This window comes from Populus trichocarpa, chromosome 1 (assembly GCF_000002775.5).
Source record: "Populus trichocarpa isolate Nisqually-1 chromosome 1, P.trichocarpa_v4.1, whole genome shotgun sequence".
Lineage (NCBI taxonomy): Eukaryota > Viridiplantae > Streptophyta > Magnoliopsida > Malpighiales > Salicaceae > Populus > Populus trichocarpa.
This window is the reverse complement of record NC_037285.2, coordinates 22,377,743-22,397,079: the sequence shown is the minus strand read 5'-3', so window position 1 is coordinate 22,397,079 and position 19,337 is coordinate 22,377,743. Positions and strand designations below refer to the sequence as shown.

Below are 19,337 nucleotides of genomic sequence, written 5' to 3'. Positions count from 1 at the left end.
AAAAATATTAAGTTTTAAGTGATTTATTTCAAGTCTTCAAAAATAAACTTCTCTTTTTTGTATGCATTGAGGATGAAAATATTAATTTTATGTTTTCATCCAAGTGTTGGACAATTTTTTAAAGGGTTTATACTTTTTAAAATTTAAAATGTTGTCGCATGATCTAATTGTTAAAGTTTGTTACAAGTAGAGTTTTTTCTACACTATAAATATTAGTATTTATGAACATTTGAAATATATGATCATAGAAGAAAACTTTTGAATTGATACATTATGTTATAGAAAAAAAAATATTATATATGTAAAAAATTTACTGTTCTTTTAACTATCTTAATCTGTGCAATTTTGTTGATGATTTCTTTACTAAAACTATTATACAGAGATTAATAAAAAAAATTGAGTGAATTTTAGGGACACGTGTGATTAATGTCCTAAAATAAAAGAAAGAAATATATAAAAAAATAAAAATATATTTTGTTAAAAAAATAAAAATACAAAATAAATATGTTTTTAGAATAATTATAAGTAAATTACTATAATTATTTTTTAAAAATATATATATATTTGATATAATTATCAAGCTCAGGTGCATAAGTCTGATATGGGTGCTAGGTCTAGGTGCTTCTGCATGACTGTTATATCCAAGAGACACTTGGGTTTACTACAACTATAGATGTAATTTGCTTGTGTCTAACAATACTGTTTGATATTCTTAATATTTTTTTACATTTTAAAAAATATAATATTAAGCTGTTGCTACCAATATACTAATATTTTTTTTTATGACTCGTTTGATGAAAAAAGAAAATTTTTTGCAATTTTAATCTCAAATAAATACGAGTACAGTACTCGTCCTACAAAACTTTCTTCCAAAGTCGCAATCTTTGTTTGAAATCCAATGGAGAGAGTGAAAGCACAAGAAGAAGATGAAGAACAATCAAACCAAAACTGGAGTGAAACAGTAGAAGATCTGGTGACAGCCGGTGACACAGAAGGAGCCATAACTCTTCTTGAAACTGAGGTTTCAAGGCTCGAAACTTTGAACCCATCAGAGGCGGCGAATCTTCAATTGGTTTCTGCATTAACAGAGTTGGCAAAGCTTTACTCTTCTAAACATTTCTCCCTCAAATCTGACGAACTTCTCTTTCGGGCTTCTTTCATTAAACAACGCTCTTCTGGGTACTCTTTTTTTTTTTTTTCAAGAGTCTGTTTGGTTGATGAGAAAAGAAAATTTGGGAAAAAGATTTGATCTTGTTGTGCTTTTTGAGTGTTCTATTTATTTTCTCACTGGATTTTTCTGGGTTTATTTATTTATTTGGTTTTAGTGATGTGGAGAGTGTGGAGAAGGAAGATGAGATTTCAAAGTGCAATGCTGTTTCTAATGATGGTAAGTTTCTGGGTTCTTTAGTTTTTACTTTCCAGACAACAAAGTTTGCAAATTGCATCTAGATAGGCATTATTATAATCAGATTGCTAAAGAAAATTTGATTGTAATGTGAGAAATAATTGATGGGTTTTTTGGTCTCTGTGAAGGGCATCTTGAGAAATCATCGAATCCACGTGATGATGTTTCACCTTGCTCAGATGATGGTATGTCTATTTATTACTAAGTTTTCCTTTTGTTTGATCGACCTTGTCCTGTAGGTTAAAAGGTCTGGCTGTGATTCTCTAGTTTTTGCTTATATGTTTAGGAACACCTGCCTGACTTGAAAATGTTCGCATGATTTCTCTGATTGTTATTTCTTATGTGACTTAGCTTGATCATCTTATACTGTTCTGTCAGAGACTTATTTCCTATGTTTCTTTAATTAAGAATGAAAATTTTATGATTGAAATGTTGTTGTGGTATGCTACAGACTGGGAAGCTATTGCAGATCATGCGCCTGATGAATTGCTCTCACCACAATCCTTACCTTCTGTGTCAAATATTTGCTTGGAAGATGCAAAAGTTCAAACTTCCAAAAGGCGTGGACGGGGACCATTCACGTACAAAAAGCACGAACTGTATAGCGATCGACAATCGGATGCAACTCTTGTTGATGATGTAGATGATGAAGATTTGGGCAGAAGTACACAAAATACAGAATTGACAAATTGTAAGCCATACACTTTTCATCTCCTTGGAATGAACTTTTCATGTGTAAAAATGCATTATCCTTGATCTTGCTTGTCCATTCATGTGGTTTTTGACCAAAGGAGTCCACATGTTACTCTTAAAGTTGAAGTTGAATCATGAGAATATTTATAGGTTTTTGCTGTTTGATTTGTTGGAACTAATAGTTTTTGCATTATTCTATGTTCAGTTGTTCACTTGCAACCACTTTTTTAAAAGTTTTTATGTTCTTGGACAAGACCCCAAAGTTACCTTTCCGGTACAAAAAATACAAGAAGATTAAATTAGAGAATATTTTAAATGCCACTGTGGATCTATCCTTAAAGCTTCATCAAGAATGAGAATATTAAATAAACTCTCTTAGGTAAAAATCTTTAGTTCTTACATTTGAGGTCGCATTTGTTATGAGGTCAAAAAAATGGAAACCAATTGCCACATGAGCAATTGATACGGATATAAAAGTTAGTTTTTTATGGTTGGTGTCTTAACAAATTGAAGGTTGAAAATTTTAGTGGAGAGAGAGAAAAGGAGAAAAGGATTAAAATATCACTACTGGTAAAGGAGGCAGGCAAAAATGTTATTTGTGTTGAGAGAGGGAGATGACAATTGTTACTCTTCTTAGCAATATCCTCCTGCTGATGTATTTAACAAAGTGTGCGAAAAATAAATTAGCTATAAATATTTCCAGAAAAATGATGTAATTTTGGGCCAGAAATGCGTTTTATTTAACTTTTGAGTCATTATTGGTGTGAAAATACTTACATTAGATATGGGTACTTTTTCATTCTCCTAGCCTGGTTCTCCTACAGGGCCTCATACCTAAGTTATTTATCCTTGGGTAGTTAGATAGAAGTTCTTTGTTTTTTCTTGCTCCTTCCCTTGCTGTAATTGCATGCTATCTTAATCAGGTTTTGGTTTGTCTATTCCTTTTGTCCTCTAATAAGCTGTCTTTTGCATATTAAGCAAAAGGTTTGTTCAATTTTTGTCCCTTTTCACACATTTCAAGAGGTACAAACATTACCCATCAATTCAGTATCGATGCCATATTTAGCTGCTTGGTTTGCCATGAACAGTTTTTTTAAATCTTTTTTCCTTCTCAGCAGGGCCCCATGCATCAATCAATTATGAATAATGCCCTCATGGATATTAATATTTTTTCCCACATAAGTTTTCTCTAAAATATTATGCAGGATCTAATGATTTGTTATTTGAATGCAGCTAAATATGGCACACATCATGTTCTTGTTCTGGCTGACTTTCCACCAAGTATGAGGACAACAGATCTAGAAAAGCTTTTTGAAGATTTTAAAGATCGTGGATTTGTTATTCGCTGGATCAATGACACAGCGGCTCTTGCAGTATTCCAAACACCATCAATTGGTAATTGAAACTCGACTGACTTTACATTTGTATGATGATAAATACAAGATCAGTCCCCTGTTTTCCAAACTAAATATTGCACCATATGATTCTCTGTGATGCAATGTTAGGATAGTGCATAGTTGTAATTTGAAATCCACTGGTGAGGGGCTGATTTGGTGTGCTGGTGTCTTGGTTTTGAATCCATTAACTGATGCAATTATTAAGCTATCACGGAACAGGACAAAAAGAACAAGATGAGAAGGACATTGAACATTAGATTTACCTCAGCATTTTCACACACATACTTGGCGGAGAGATATACATGCAAAGTGCAAAATATAACTTGTGCATAACTAATAAATATCTGAATAAATGTATAATGGCATGGGATACTTTGAAAAAAAATTGAAATTATAGTCTTTCAGAAAGAATACATTAAACCTCATTATAAATTAGTTATAAAAATAAAGGATATGGTTAGGAGTTTTTTAGTTTTTTTCTTATTTTGGTTGTCAAATAGGTAGGGATAAGGATCATAGTTTTTAAAAGGTGGAAAGCTCGAACTGCATCATTTGACCTCGTGAATTTGAGGCACGAGTCATTTAGTTTATGATAACTTTATCTGACAAATTATAGTAAATAACTTTAATTTTTATAATGGAAGAAATTAATTGTAAAGGTCATTCTAAAATGTTATTAAAAGATGTTATTGTTTGAAGATAAAAGTAATGAATTTAATGTTTCATTATATGTTCTGACTTAAGATGTAAATCAGAGTGGATAATATGCTGGTAGTGCAGATAGTAATAGGGGGTGTTTGAGGGTGTGGTAGCAATTTCTTTTCAAAGTGCTTTTTGCTTAGAAATGCATCAAAATAATGTTTTTTTTTTTTTAAATTTATTTTTGACATCAACACATCAAAGCGATCCAAAAACATTAAAAAAATTAATTTTAAGCAAAACAATTTCAAAATTAAGTGAAATGCTGTTTGGAACGTGGTTACAAACGACCCCATACATATGATATCAAGTTCAATGGTGAAGGAAAAAATGAATATAAGCATGGAATAACTTGATATATCTGATCATCTTGTTAGTCCATCCTTCAAGAGGATTTTAATTTGTTTCTTGATTAACGGGACATGGGTGCTATAGGTTGATTTTACAGTGCTTCTTTTAGTGGTAAAGTGAGAAAGAAAAGAAAAGAGAAGGGCATATGCTCTGATTATATGGTGTGTGCTTTTTCTAAAGAAGGCTTGCATATTTGAGGCAACCTACTTATAGTCAAGGAAAGGATTTTAATCTGTGGTTTGAGGTGATCCCTGTACATCTCTCACCTTTACTTCTCTAATCACCCATAAAATTAGGTCTTTAGGTTTTTAAAACACATCTAAGAATAGATGCAGAAGATAACCGCAGTCAAACAACAGTACAGCATCACCACACTTGACACATCTTATCTACAACATGTTTTGGAGGAACTGTGAACCCATTTTCTCTTCATTCTTTAATCTCCAAAACTCTACACAATATAATATCTTAAGAAAGAAAGATCAAGTAAACTGGAGTTTATGATCTGGAAGAAGCAAAAGGAGCATAAACTTTTAGTTATCTTTGGACCTGGATGTAAACAAAAAGAATTGAGATTTCAAAATTTGAGTTTGTGAAATAAAATATATTGGAAAACTCCCAAGTTATCATTTGTAAGTATTTCTTGAATCCATGTTTCATAAAATTAATTTATGCCCCCCCTATCACTTTCAAACATTTTTTTGGCTGAAGCTTGTGAGATGTTATGTTAATAGGAGTATGGCATGATGTGATACTGTGAGTTGACTGTATAAGAATCTTGAGGAACAATACCTGTTTAGAATGTTCCGTAAGCTATATAGTATTGAAGGTTGAACATGAGCTAGAAAGATGCACTTATTACATGGGGTAGCCTTAGGATGACTTGGTTAATAAGAAGCAAATGCCACTAAACTGGCATGCTGTCAAACTGCCCTTTTGTCTGTGGGGCAGGAGCAAAGAGTGTCGTTGATGGTGGCCAGACTTTTGTCATTCTTCCAATCAAAGGTATGACTTTAACCACCAAGATCCCTAAGCCATGTGATGTAGAATGCAAGTCTGGACTTGATGAGGGGAGGCTTGGTTCCTCCCTTCAACTAGCACTGTTCTGTCTGACAATCTCCCCAAAGTTAGTCAGTTGGGTATAGCTACCATGTGCAGCAGTTTTAGTGAATGAAGATCTTCAATTTCTGCCTTGGCTATGCAGACCCTTTATGCCTTTGAGGAGCTGTAGGCTCTAGACATTCTGGTTGCAACTTAGTTGTGCCATTTGGAGCCAGTGGACTGTTGATATCTAGCAGTACTTGTGTGATTTTGGCTATTTTGATCCTTCAGTGATTAATGCTGGACATTGGGGAATGATTGTCTTTTCCCACTTGTGGTGAAGGTGGCTTGGTAGTTGACTTGTCTTTTGAAGCTTTTTTCATCACTGATTATTCAAATACTAGTCACGTTCCTTCTTTTATAGTGCTCCCTTTGAAGTTGATAATTGTCCATATATCACGTTCCTGCTGTTATTGAGATTAACTTGGAACGGTTTTAGATCCTCTTACAGTTTTAATTTTCTCATGCAGCACTTGAGGCACGCAACCACATTCAATGTTCATTTACTGTGCGTATTCTTGATGCGGATGATGAACTCATGGGCTCAATCCCAACAAAAGGTAAATTATTTTGGCCCAACTTTTCTCTGTTCAGAATTCTGTGGAAATTTGATGTATATCCAAGATGAAATGCTGGTTCAAAAGAGAGCCCATTTGGAAGCTCAGTAAGAATGGAGATGTTGACGTTGAGCTACTACCAGTCAGATAAGGTACATAGGACTGAAGTCTGCTTAAGAACCCACTGTCTAACTCATTGAAGAGGCTGCATACTGAACAGCTTGGTGAGAGAGACAGAGGCAGAAAGACATGCAATCCCCTTCCCACTTAAAATTTAGAAAATTGTTGATAGTTAGAATAGATTTGTTGAGCAGTGCCAGCTTCGAAGAGGCTTCTGATGTTTTAACTTACCAGAAGCTGCAAAGTTATCTGCCAACAATATATATAAGCTTCAAAGAGACTCCCTTTTGGAGCTAAGCTGAATTTCTATAGGCTTTCTTTTCTTTGCAACAAAACTGCAATAAATATTAAATTAAGAAGCCCAAATTGTCAAAATTCCTTTCTCCTGTCCTCGAAAAAAGAACTACTGAAGTTGATGCTGACACCTCCCAAGATATGTTAAAATCAGATTTGAATGGTGTGCAACTTGACCTTACAAGAATTTGCTGTTCTATAACAATCAGCAAGAATGGAATTATCATAGTTAACACCATGCAAGAAATGGTGTTTGGGGGAAGAGATAACAGGATTTGAGAGTGATTTTCTTCTGTAGTTCAGTCATGTTCTGTCATTTTGATCTAATGAACGTTCTTTGTGCCCTCCTTGTTCTATGTTAAAATAGTCATCCAGCTACTCCAAGTTATTCAACTGCTTTCTTCAATAAAATCTATTCAAATAAACCTTCCTATGCTGTAGCTAGCGACTTTTGTATTGCTTCTAAGCAGCCTATTGTAAGAAACTTCAGTGGTGTCTTTTTGCCTGTTTGTATCCCAAAATTCCTCATCTGTTGTATTAATGAGAACTTTCTGTGAATTAATCACATCCTTTTCTTTCCAGCTAGAGTCATGTTCTTATTGATAGAGCATTCTTACTAGCACTCGATTGCTTCTGCGTTCTTACCGGGAGTCCTAAAATATTCAGAAGCAGTGGAGTTTGGGCATCTTTCCAGGAATTATTTTTATGTAGCATAAAGCGACATGCAAATATTTAGCAATCCTAACCAGTTCCTGTTATTTTATTGGGAAATAGGAGGAAAGCAGTTCTCTAACCTTCTGTCTTGTTCCTTTTTAACTATACTTGTGTTATTCCTTTTGTCAGATCTGGAGCCTCCTCGTCAAAGGCCAAAGACATCAGCAAGAACTGCCCAAAGGCTAATAGCTCATGGAATGGGATTGAAATTGCCAATGACCTTTGGTTCGAGAGAACTGAAGAACCAGGAAGAAACCAGAAAGAATCGGATAGTTACAAGGCAGAAAATGAAAGACGATGCATGGGGTGATGATTGATGGAAAAAATGGATGTAGCTTCATGATTTGCAATGCGAAAGTGATGGTCTCCTCCATATGTGTACTTCTTACTCATGTACATGACATTAATTTTTACCATTTACTTGGAAATTGACATCATCTTTTATTAGAGGACTATTTGGACACAATTTTCATTCTTGACAGATTGGTCTTCGTTTCTGCTTGTTCTCCTCCAAACCTTCGTTTCTGCTTGTTCTAATTTGCTCATTAAACTGACAAGACACTGATGCATTTTGCTCCCCTGATGCATAAAAGAAAAAAAGAAAAAAAGATTGAATCCTTATGCTTCTGCTTCTGTTTATAGCTTAGTCCTTTGTTTATTTCTGTTGCAATTTAATTATTTATCTTTCCAAAAAATACCTTCACAAAAGTGCCAAAATGACCTCTGCTCGGACAAAAGAAAACTCAAATTCGCTTGCCAAAGAACCCATTTTACATTTGATCATGAATCTGCTTGGAGTCGGATATAAAATACAAGATTGAACCAAAACTTATCCCTCCCCTCTCTCGTAGATTGCATGTAATAGTATGATATAAATGAAAAATTCAAGCCGACAAGACCATACGAAATTGCAGTATCATAACCCTCTTCCAGTGGACCTTTGCTATAAAACCTTCGAATCCACAAAAAGCACAATCATCGAAAGAGATCTCAAGTGATGCATTTAGCAATCAAGAACTCTTTCTAGAAAGATTCTTCAATCCACTTCCCACACATTTGAGTATGACTGTCCCTGTGGATGGATCTGGCTTAATGACGAATTTAACACCCAAAAAATCTCTGATGAGCCTTAGTACTTCTATTCCATGGGGTATAAGCTTCCCTACGCGAATCTTTGAAACATCTTGTGGACATAATGCACACAGAAGAAACAACAAACCCTGGAACAAGTCAATAGCAACGACAGTCATAAATAAGGTAAGAAGTTATCATTGTAAAACCCAAAAAGATTTCACGCTTCTTTTCCTAAAGGTTGTCATGCTATCCTCCTAAGTAGAAATTTGAAAGATATCATTAACGTGGTCTTCTAAAGGAGATAATTAGTCATCACAAAGGTTTCATTTTGCTGCATTTAACCCTGCTTGTTGGAAAGTAATATTAAAGAAGCAATGGGGTTTGAAGACCCACTTTAATGAATTTAACCAACCTCGACTTAGAAAAAGATTACAGAGAAGAGAAAATACGAACCTGGTGTGTTGTATCTACAACTCCACCCTGTTCAATCTCCTGAAGGAGAACAGAAGCAATTTGCTCACCAACATCTTCTGGAGGCATCAGCTCTCCTTTCTCATCTTCCATTCCACCATCTTCCGTTCGTGCATAAGAAACTGCAGTATTAGCAGAGATGAAGCAACCGGAAGTAGTTTCCGCAACCAAGGATATTCCATAACCAGGTGAACTGCCATTAAATGAATATATATGTGAGCTATACTATCCGCAGCAAGCTGAAAGGAAAAAAATCCAAGCAGCAATTCACATTTCTTTCTACAGTGTTTGAAAGATGCCGACAAACAAACAGATAACATTTTTTATTCTATAAACAGATATAATACTTTCCAACTGGTAGACCAACTTCATTAAGCATAAATATATGAACATCAGGAAGAAAACAATAGAAAGAAAAAAAATCATGCAGCAATTCACGTTTCTCTCCACAACATTCCATACATATAATGAGTCGACAAATTTCTATTAACAGATAACATACTTTCCAGCTTGTGGACCAGCTTTATGATCAGTAAATATGTGGACATCAGGAAGCAAATGATTAAAGATTCCTCGAGCAGCATGTATCATAGTATTCTCAAACTGAGAAGATACTCTGGTTGAGAAAGTCACCCCTCTAATCCTCCTAACCATTCCCTCATCAATCCATGTGACTGCCTGCTGAGCATAACGTATAAGAACATCAGGGAAAAAAGAATCCCAGACAAATGAACTACCACAGGATTAAAAATATCACCGTTAAACTTTGAATATTGGGAATTGATAAAAGAACTTCTCCGCCACCATGTGGTGGAGCACCACGACTTTCTATTTTCAGCTCCAATCCTTCTGATGGAACTCCAAATTGCTTCAATAATGGTAAGGTAGTGGAACGAAAAGTGTCAACACATGGGTCATTAGAATCATTTGTAATTCCTGAAAACAATTTATTATCTCATTACAAGTGTTGTCAAAGGCGAAAGGCACTAAAAGGTGCCAAGCCTGTAAAATGCCTGAGGCACTAAGCACACGCCTAGGCACTCGCCCGAATGAACCAAGGCGATATGCTATAAATTAAAATTTTTTATTATATTATATTATATTAGATAAATCTAAAATATACATCTTCCCAATCAAGATTAGATCTTTAGACAATCAAAAGAAAATATAAAATACCATAACATAGTCATATAAAGTTATATTTTTCACCCTTTAAACAAAATAAAATAATTTAAAGTAGTAAGTAGCCATACAGATTAAAAAGCAAAATTAAATATCATCATCATTATTCATTAATCTTCAAAAACATCTCCATCCATGCTTTCCTCTCATTCACTTGAATCCTCCATATCCTCCATTTCATGATTATAATCGAAATCCTCATCTCCCAAACTATATTGCACTTGTTTAGAAAAAATTAAAGTATCAACTATTGTGTTGTTCTTTGACTCCCATTGTTGAAAAAAGAAAGTGTGGTTGGTCTTCTAAGTGTCCTTCATTGTCTGTTTTACAACACGGTTGGGACAGACCCTATAGATCTTTTCTAAACATTAGGTTGTGGACTAGGTGTGATCTATATGAGCTCAAGGGGAAAATGGCTGCCTTTGCCAGTGAAGATACAAAAGAATGGTAGACGAAGCCCCTACAACCAATAATTCTCCAAACTCTCAAAAGGCAAAGCATGCTTTAAAGATTTTACATTCCCGATTGCTCCTCATGTTACCACACAAGAAGTTCAGGACTCGGTATGAAGATGTCCTCTTGTAGACTTGGCACTAAGATAAAAGACTGATCCATGCCTTCTAGCAAGCTTCTCTGCTGAGCCTTTGGAAATCTATCTTTGATCATTTCTAGAATAATCCGCATGGATGAACATCTTACAAGCTAATTAGATTTGCACATTGATAGAACCCTCAACAAGCAGGGCATCAAATATACAACAGCATATGATAGAATTCTGTTTCCCGCAGAGAGCAGATGAAATCAACATAAGTAGAAATGGTGGCAGTTCTGGCTTCTGTAACACCCTTCTTTCAAATCCTAGTCAATCATCGATTACTCTAAAACAAAGTCTCCTAGAACCCATCTAGGAAAAACATTAAACTAGTTCACTTCCTAACCCCCAATTTTTTCCCCTCATCAAGAGCATAAGACAGTAAATTAAAATCACTCACAAGGATATCATTTTGAGCAAAACAACAAGGACATAACTGATAAAAAATAAAAGAGTAATTCAACTACTAGAAACCCCATAAACAGAAGAACATACAACTGAACAAACTGTAAGCACATGCTGACAGGCCAAAAAGTTTAGCAAACCCAACAAAGAAAGCAACAATACCTTTGAGTCTTATCGAAAGGGCCTTTTTCGAAAACAACCCAAGAACAAGTAATGGCTCCAAGAAATACCCAATAGCTCGACTTTCACCACAATCGTGCACAAGATGTCTCCCACCCATCAAAATCCCAGGCTTGTACTGGACCATTGTTCCTGTCAGATAAAATATATTCCTCAAAAATAAAACCCAGCACAAGTTACCAGCAAAAACACAAGTAGGGTACTTTGTTTTACCTGTTTCATTGATTTTGACAACACAGTCATCAGAAATCTTCTCGAGGAGGCGAAGAAGAGAAACTTCATGGAGGCGGAGGCCAGGAAGCATGTCATTGGCTCGAATGCCCTTGATAATGATAGGTGTGGCGGAGAGCGTCGCTAATATCAGTCTTTGACGGAAGTTTTGGCTACCCTTTAGCTTCTTGTAGCTTCCCTTCCCCATCTTTTGCTTGAGTGGATTGAAGGCCTTCTTGATACTGAAATCCGGGAGTAGGGTTTAGCCGTGAGCCAAAACCCTAGCTGTTGAATCTTTCTTCTTGTGGATACGGGTCAGGTTTACATATTATTGACCCGTTTAAAGGAAGGCCGGCTTAATTACAAAGACTATACACATTCTGGATGTATTATTTACCTTCTCACATTTTTATTATAGATTTACTGTTTTTTTTTTTTTTTTTCAAATTTTTATTCTTCCCGATTACATCTTTCTTTGGGCACTAAATTTGTTGAATAAAGAAAAAATTAAAAGGAGGATCAAAATGAAAAAAAGGCCATAAATAAATGATGCTTTTAAAGCTATTATAAAAAACATTACTTTATAAATTATACCTATTTGAACTCTCAATATTTTTTCAATTTAATTTTGGTATAAAAATTCATTTTATTTATTTTTAGTTCCTAATTTGAGAAATAAGAGAAAAGACGTTGGATTCTAGCGATAGAATGAAAAAATCAACATTGATATCGATTTTGACCACTAAAATTATTGATCGTGGTGTCAAGATATTTTATTTGGTGAGAAGAGTTCAACTTAAGTGTTTTCTTGTTAAAATTGCTTTAAAATCCAAATCCAAGCTCAATAAGAGTTTTTATTTTAGGTTGATTTCAAGGGTTTTGTTTTTTGTTTTTTAAAGCTATTTATAGGTTTTTCAAAGTGTTTATGCTCTTTTCTAGGTGTTTTTGGTCAAAATTGGGTTGAAAATGAGTTTTTGGGTTAACAAAGCATAGACCCCATCAAAATCTAAGGAATACCACGTAAAGTGTTGTCCGAAGTTTCTTTTTTCAAAAAATATTGGTACAAGAAAATAGGGCCCTTTCTAAATGGGTTAGGTGCTAGTCAGGCCTTTTTTTTTTAATTTTCCTATCTTTTTTTAAAATAATATTTTAATTTCTATTGAAATTAATGTCCATTCTCTCTTATTTTTTTTATATTTTGTATTTAACATTGTCACATGTAAACGCGTGATATTGAGGGGTCGTGGGAGTTGTCATCTAGTTGTTTGATTTAAGATTGCCAGAACAGTGGGGTGTATTGGTTTTATCAGATATTCTAAGGGTAAGGGATTGGTTGTGACTGGTGAAGGTATTAACACCCCCTAACGCACTCTACCTAAGGTAAACTACATTGTGTGGCTTCAATGTGGTTTAAAGGTTTTGATAGGTTTTTAACTGGTAGTCTGTCTATGACTTAGGATGAGGATTTATTCGTGTGCATAAATCTAGTATTTTGAATTTATTATGAGCTCGTGTGCTCAAATAAATTCTGAAGGAGAGGATCCATGTAGATGCCCTGACAGGGTTCACCTATCTTAGAAGGTGGAAGGGTTTTCCACAACTCATGTGTTGTGGTAAAAAATACTGCCAATTAAAATTGGTAAATATTTAGATAACTCTGAGAGTTTTCTAGTCAACTCCAAATATTTAAATATAAGCCTCACATGTAGGTCCAATATTTATACTAGAATATTGATCATTAATTCTCATGAAATAAAATTTTATCGGTTATTGAAATATTGATCAAATTCTTATGGATTCAATAAACTGATTATTAGATCCAAGATGCATGCTAAAAAAAAAACATACCATGTATTTTATATTTTACACAAGATATGATTTTGTATTTTTGAGAAACTTGGTTGTATGCAATTAAAACATTTAATTCTTTTTGTCTTTTTGGTTTTAAACATTCAAAAACATATAAGAAAATACAAATATATACAACCAATGTTTTTACTAATTAACCGACATACCCATCCAATTACAAATATTTACACAACATTGTAATTAAACATAAAATAATAATAAAAAATCATCTGAATCCAAAATGGACCTACCGAAGGCTGAGGATAGCTTCAGGAGGTTGTTGGAAACTCAGTAACCAAACTGGAAGATCCTGAAAATGCAGGAATAGTGAGGGCGCATGTGCTGCACGCACCATCGCCACTGGTGGCGTGTGAGTTCAAGCGTCGCCGTAGGGAAAAAAAACCTAAAGAATAGGTGGATCTAGAGCAATTTCCCCTCTTCTTACTCCCTGTACTGGTGGTGACTCTCACCGTGACCTGCAACAAAGAAAAACACACAAACAATTGGTTTTATTTTCCTTATTTCTTCTTCTGTTTATTTTTTTTTATTCAATCTTCTCTTTTATTTGTTTCAATCAACTCGAGTAGTTGTTGGCAGTGAAGATGAAAGGATGAGGTTGTGATTTCTGGGTTATGGTGGGTCGGTCTCTGGTAACGCATCGAGATGCACAACACCTTTTTTTTTTCTCCCTGTATTGGCGGTGCACCTTGTCGCACGTGTGCGGCGTCGCGACGATCGTCCACCAATCTCAGGTAAAATGGAATGTGGTCATATCTAGCAAATATGAAGAGACAAGGAATTCTTGTCTCTTATCAGTAAAGTATGGACTAGGAGTCGCCACTTAGTATTCTGGTTACTAGGAACCCTAACTGGTCTCAGAGATTAGGTACGGAGACTGGTTGCGTATAGGGAGGGTATTAGCACCCCAAATATGCCTACCTAAGGTAGGCTGCATTGTTTTAATGTCTGATAAAATCTAAGGTCTTTTGTGTTTTCTCATTGTCGATCTGTCTACGGTTCAAGAAAAGCCCTCCTCAATAATGAGGTTCTTATCTTAATAGAGTAAAACCTAATCGTTCTACGTCCGAAAAAAAATAGAATTTTATATTCAGAAAACATATTACGTGTAATGTCGTATCCCGGATACTAAAAGACAAACAAAATAAGATTTTTATTGTTTTTGAAATTTTGGCCAGTGTTCTCTTGACTTTAATAAACTGGTTATTAAAGCCAAAATGCATGCTAAAACATTGTTTTTTGGTGTATGAAAAAACACAATAGTATTTTTTAGCTTTGAGACACTTGGCCGTATGCACAAAAACATTTTTTCTTTTTTCAAATTTTTTTGTATTTTATTTTTGGAAGTTTTGACAAAAATCGGGTATTTTAATACCGGATTCGTATTTTTACGACATAAAATACTGCCCGATATTAATCAAAATGACATAAAAACTACACGGAAAAATTGTAAAATTCTGAAACAAATATTTTTGAATTTTTTTTGAAATGGGCTGGGTTAGGCCCAAATACATAGGCTGGGCCGAACTTGGCCCAACTACATGAGCCCAGACCACATTAGCTGGTTACTGTCCCTCGCCTGCAGACGTGCACTGTGCACGTCTTGCATGGCGAGGGAAGAAGTGAAGGCCAAAATAAAAGGGCGGAGGGTTTACCTGGAGTGGTGGCGCATTGTAGTGGCCGGCGGTGCTGCTAGGGAGCTGAGGGTGGCAGAGGCGGCGGTGCTTCTCCTTCTTCTTCCTCTCCCTCCTCTGCTTCTTTTTTTTTTCTTCCCCTCCCTCTCCTTTGTTCCTCTCTCGTTCTGTTTTTCGATCTCTCTCTTCCCTCTCTTCTCGGGCCTTTTTTTTCCTTCCCCTTCCCCTGTTTTTATAGGCAAAAACAGGGGAGGGAGACGTGGTTGGGGCGGCCATTGTGCTGCCGCCCCTCCACCGTCCGTCCAACACGTGGAAAGTGGTTGGTAAGTCGGCGTCTTTTAGAGGGGAGGCGACGTCTTTTTGAGGGTTGGATGGCAGTGACAGAGGAAGGAAGAAGAATCTTCTTCTTCCCCTGTTTCACGCGTCCAGGGGAAGAAGAAGATGGTGCCATTTCAAAACGGCACCGTTTCTAGCTTTCTTCTTCTTTTTTTTGGTGAACAGTAGATGAAACGACGTTGTTTTCCCCAAAACACGTCGTTTCATTTAAATGGGAATTGGTGCGAAAAACGCGTCAGATTCAAAATCATGCCTTCAATTTGCACGTGTTTTGCACTTTGGTCCTTGGTCTCAGATTTCTTCAATTAAGTCCCTAATTTGCCATCAAACTTCAATATTTATGCAATTAAGCCCCTGATTTGACCAAATTAACTCTCAAAAATTATATTTTGATCCCAGAACTTGAATTTCTTCCAATTAAAGCCCAACTTAACTCCAAAATCAATTTTTCTTGCAATCAAAACCTCCTTAAATTCAATTAAACCTTCAATAAAATTTAATTGAGTCCATAAACATTTGATTTTGGACTTTTCTTCCTCAAATTGAATTTTCTTTGTCAATAGGGCTCTCATCAGTCAACAAAATACTGTCAAATTTTAATTTTTGTAATTTTAAACCTTCTCAACCAATTTTTGACCATTTTCTGAGCATTCTGACATCCTTTTTTCACTGTTCTATTTTTTTGCTAATATTTTTTTGATTTTTTTGTATTTTCTCCTTTTTTTTGTGCGGGGACCCAAAAATGGGTTATGACACACCTTACCAATACTAGAGGAAGTAGATCAAGACTAGTGAAGGTCTGTTGTTGCTCTCTTTCTCTATTAGAATTTCAACAATGGCTGGTCACGAAGGTCCTCGACTGGAGAAGAACAAGATCTGATCGGCTAGAGCTAAGAAGGTGAAGAGTGAAAAGAGGGGCGATATGTTTGTGTTGGTTTGAGAAGAGCTCAGAGATCGGCTATAGGTATGTGTTGATGATGATTTGGTGGGTTTGTTGGTTGTAGAAAGGAGATGAGAGGGCTGCTAATGTGATTGGGTGGTTGGCAACTGTAGGCTGCTGAAAGAGATGGGAGGGAGGCTGTTAATAAGGTGCCAGTTTTGGCGACATGGTGAAGAAGGATAGAAAATTAGTGGTGGCTGATGACTTGTGAATGATGAGCTTGGGTTTTAGCTCTGAGAAAGACAGTGAGGGAGCACTAAAAATTGTCTATTGTGTTGATATGGCTTGGTTGAGATAAGGGTTATTGGTGAGTTATGTTGGTGTTGATTGAAGATGAAGGGGAGAGGCTTTGGAGATGATCGGTTTGTGAGGATGGTATTTTGTTTTTTTAATTGCAATGAGAGAGAGAGAGTTGTGCTGAGAGTGGTGTCCCGAGTTTGTGAATTTTGTTTTCGGTTCTTTTTTGGGGTTGGCATCTGGCTTAGGAATAATAGGTCTGGGGTTTTTTGTTGTTGTGTGGGTGTAAGGAGAGAACATGGGAATAATTTTTGTTTTTTTTTCCTGATCTTTCTAAAATTCCTCTTTTTGTGTGTGTGTGTAATCACCTATTTATAGGTGAAAATTTTATTTGGCTAGAAGGCAAAGCAAACTAAGATCAACCATTAGATTTCAAGAATAAATCTCAACCATTTATTTGATAACTTGGAGACAAAGCAAAGAAAAATGAACCCCTGGATTAAGAGAATGGTTGTAGACCATATGATTAAAAAAAAGGTTGTTTGGTGAGAGGGTTTCCAATTTTCAAATTAATCATATCCCTTCCATAATTATACTTAGATCACTAAAAATTAAATACATGTTTCCTTTTTTTTGGAAAAGATGCTGGAAATGATGCAAATACGTTAAGAACATATTTTTTGGGTTTTTGTTGCCTTTCGGTATTTTTGGTTTTTTTTTCAAATTTTTTTCAAAAATAGAGTAAAAAATTGGGTAGTGATAGATGACTACTCTTTATAATACTTATAAAGAAAAGACTTGTTGAGTGCTTGATGTAGTAAGTTTGTAAAGACAAACAAATTGTTTTTCCAAAACTAATCTTCTTAAAGCTTTTAGTTCTGTTGACCTAAACTCTGTTTTCACAGCAATCCCCTTCAACCAGAACTACGATCAAACTGTATACAACTTGGTTATTCTGAAATCCCCTTTAAGCAAAACTGAAATGGTTTCTTCAGCTTGGTTAACCCGAAATCTCAATCTATAGTCCCCCTTTAACTAGAACTTTGATCTTTGTCTTCAGCCTGGTCAACCTGAGATCCCATCTGACGATCCCCTTTAACCAGAACAAAAATGTTGCCTTTAGTTGGGTTAACCTAAAATCTCAATCTAGAGACCCCTTTTAACTAGAACCTTGGTCTTTGTCTTCAGCTTGATCAACTTGAAATCTCATTTGGTGATTTCCTTTAACCAGAACTAAAATGTTTGTTACTTCTTGATCGTGGAGTTTTGAAAACTTAGTGCTTCTTGAAGATTCTTCTTGATGACAAGGTTGATCTTATTATTTTCTTGAGAATTTCCTAATAGTAAGGTTCTTCTCACTTTTCTTTTTGATTGCAGGGTTGAATTTTTTGGTGTTTCCTGATTGCAGGATTGACCTAAAATTTCCTGATTGAGGGGTTTGAACTAGTGCATCCTAATTGCAGGGTTGACTTGATACTTCCCTATATCAGGGTTTGAACTTGGTGTTTCCTGATTGCAGGGTTGACTTAAAGATTCTTCTTGATGATAGGGTTGATCTTTTCCTTTGAGAATTTCCTAATAATAGAGTTCCTCTCACTTTCATTCCTAATAGCAAGGTTTGAACTTGGTGTTTCTTGATTGTAGGGTTGACTTAAAGATTCTTCTTGATGATAGGGTTGATCTTTTACTTTGAGAATTTCCTAATAATAGAGTTCCTCTCACTTTCTTTCCTAATTGCAGTGTTTAAATTTCTTGGTGTTTCCTGATTGTAGGGTTGACCTAAAATTTCCCAATCACGGGGTTAGAAAACTTGGTGCTTCCTGATTTTAGGGTTGACTTGAAGACTCTTCCTAATGGTAGGGTTGATCTTTTTCTTTTCTTAAGAATTTCCTAATAGTAGGGTTATTCTTTCTTTCTTTCTTTCGTGATTACAGGGTCTAACTGATGTTTCTCAATTTTAGGGCTTGAACTTGAATTCTTTACTATCATAGCTTAAGGATTTTTTCTTTGTTAACTCTGATTTATCAAAATCTTGTTGGATTTCAATGAGGATCTTCCTGAAAATTAAGTTTATTAAATCATTAGCTATCGTAGAACAATATTGCCTTTAGCTGATCTGGTTATGCTTATTATTCTGTCTATCATCAAAAGGCATTTCTCATTGCTTTAGCTTTAATGGATTTCACTAATTCATCATTTGATTTTTCCCGCCGACTAATCTGAATATAGTTTGTTTTCCTTCCCAGGGTCTACTGTATTTCCCCCGGCTGCTCAACTTTTCAAGGATGATCAAGAAGTTTCGATATCATTTTTGTCAAGTATTTTGCGAACTCAATCCATGGTCTTTTGTTCGAGATTTTTTTTGTTATGGAATCAACTCGCACATTTCAAAAATCATGTCTATTCAAGTTTACTTGCTAAAATAAAATCAGAGAGATGTTAGTTTTTTAAAGTATTTTGAAAATCAAGCTTCTTTGTTCAAAGACCCAACACACGACATTCAATAAATGCATTCCTTTGATTGTCTAGTATTTTGAAAAAAGAAATTGACCCGTTGTAAGATTAAAATAGTTTTTCTATGGTTCTTTATGTCAATTTTTGATGTTTCATTTTAGATATGTCATTTGATGGTACGTGATGAGGTGACCTTTTATGTATTTTAAAAAATAGAAGGCTCGAGTCAAAACTCAAAGCTCTATAAAAAAAGATTATCTCTTTTGAGCACCTATTTTATCAGCATGCATAATAACCATTAACTTAGTTTGTGAAGCCACGACCTTTATGGAAAAAACTCTTCATGTATTTAAGAGTGTCATTTATCAGTCCAAACCTTGCTTGATTAAAAAAGGCTTTTAAATACACGTAATGCAGGCTATGGT

The 19,337-nt window shown here is 35.2% G+C and overlaps 2 protein-coding genes across 4 annotated transcripts; one reads left to right on the top strand and one right to left on the bottom strand.

Annotated features, from left to right (window-relative positions):
• Positions 1-752: 752 nt before the first annotated feature.
• On the top strand, positions 753-7,812 carry LOC7467947 (uncharacterized). 2 transcript variants are annotated; one of them, XM_006369318.3, is made up of 7 exons: positions 760-1,179; positions 1,326-1,387; positions 1,534-1,590; positions 1,857-2,096; positions 3,332-3,493; positions 6,117-6,206; positions 7,461-7,812. In XM_006369318.3, the coding sequence occupies exons 1-7, from the start codon at positions 899-901 to the stop codon at positions 7,646-7,648; spliced, it is 1,080 nt and encodes a 359-aa protein (XP_006369380.1). In that variant the 5' UTR covers positions 760-898; the 3' UTR covers positions 7,649-7,812. The 2 variants fall into 2 exon arrangements, with proteins under 2 accessions (XP_024443298.1, XP_006369380.1); XM_024587530.2 differs by lacking the exon at positions 1,534-1,590 and having other exon boundaries at positions 753-1,179.
• A 267-nt stretch (positions 7,813-8,079) lies between these two features.
• LOC7475138 (probable RNA 3'-terminal phosphate cyclase-like protein) lies at positions 8,080-11,814 on the bottom strand. 2 transcript variants are annotated; one of them, XM_024587521.2, is made up of 6 exons: positions 11,449-11,814; positions 11,218-11,367; positions 9,634-9,812; positions 9,379-9,557; positions 8,859-9,069; positions 8,080-8,551 (listed from the first exon to the last, which is right to left on the bottom strand). In XM_024587521.2, the coding sequence occupies exons 1-6, from the start codon at positions 11,651-11,653 to the stop codon at positions 8,342-8,344; spliced, it is 1,134 nt and encodes a 377-aa protein (XP_024443289.1). In that variant the 5' UTR covers positions 11,654-11,814; the 3' UTR covers positions 8,080-8,341. The 2 variants fall into 2 exon arrangements, with proteins under 2 accessions (XP_024443289.1, XP_002298266.1); XM_002298230.4 differs by having other exon boundaries at positions 9,379-9,554; positions 11,449-11,812.
• Positions 11,815-19,337: the final 7,523 nt, after the last annotated feature.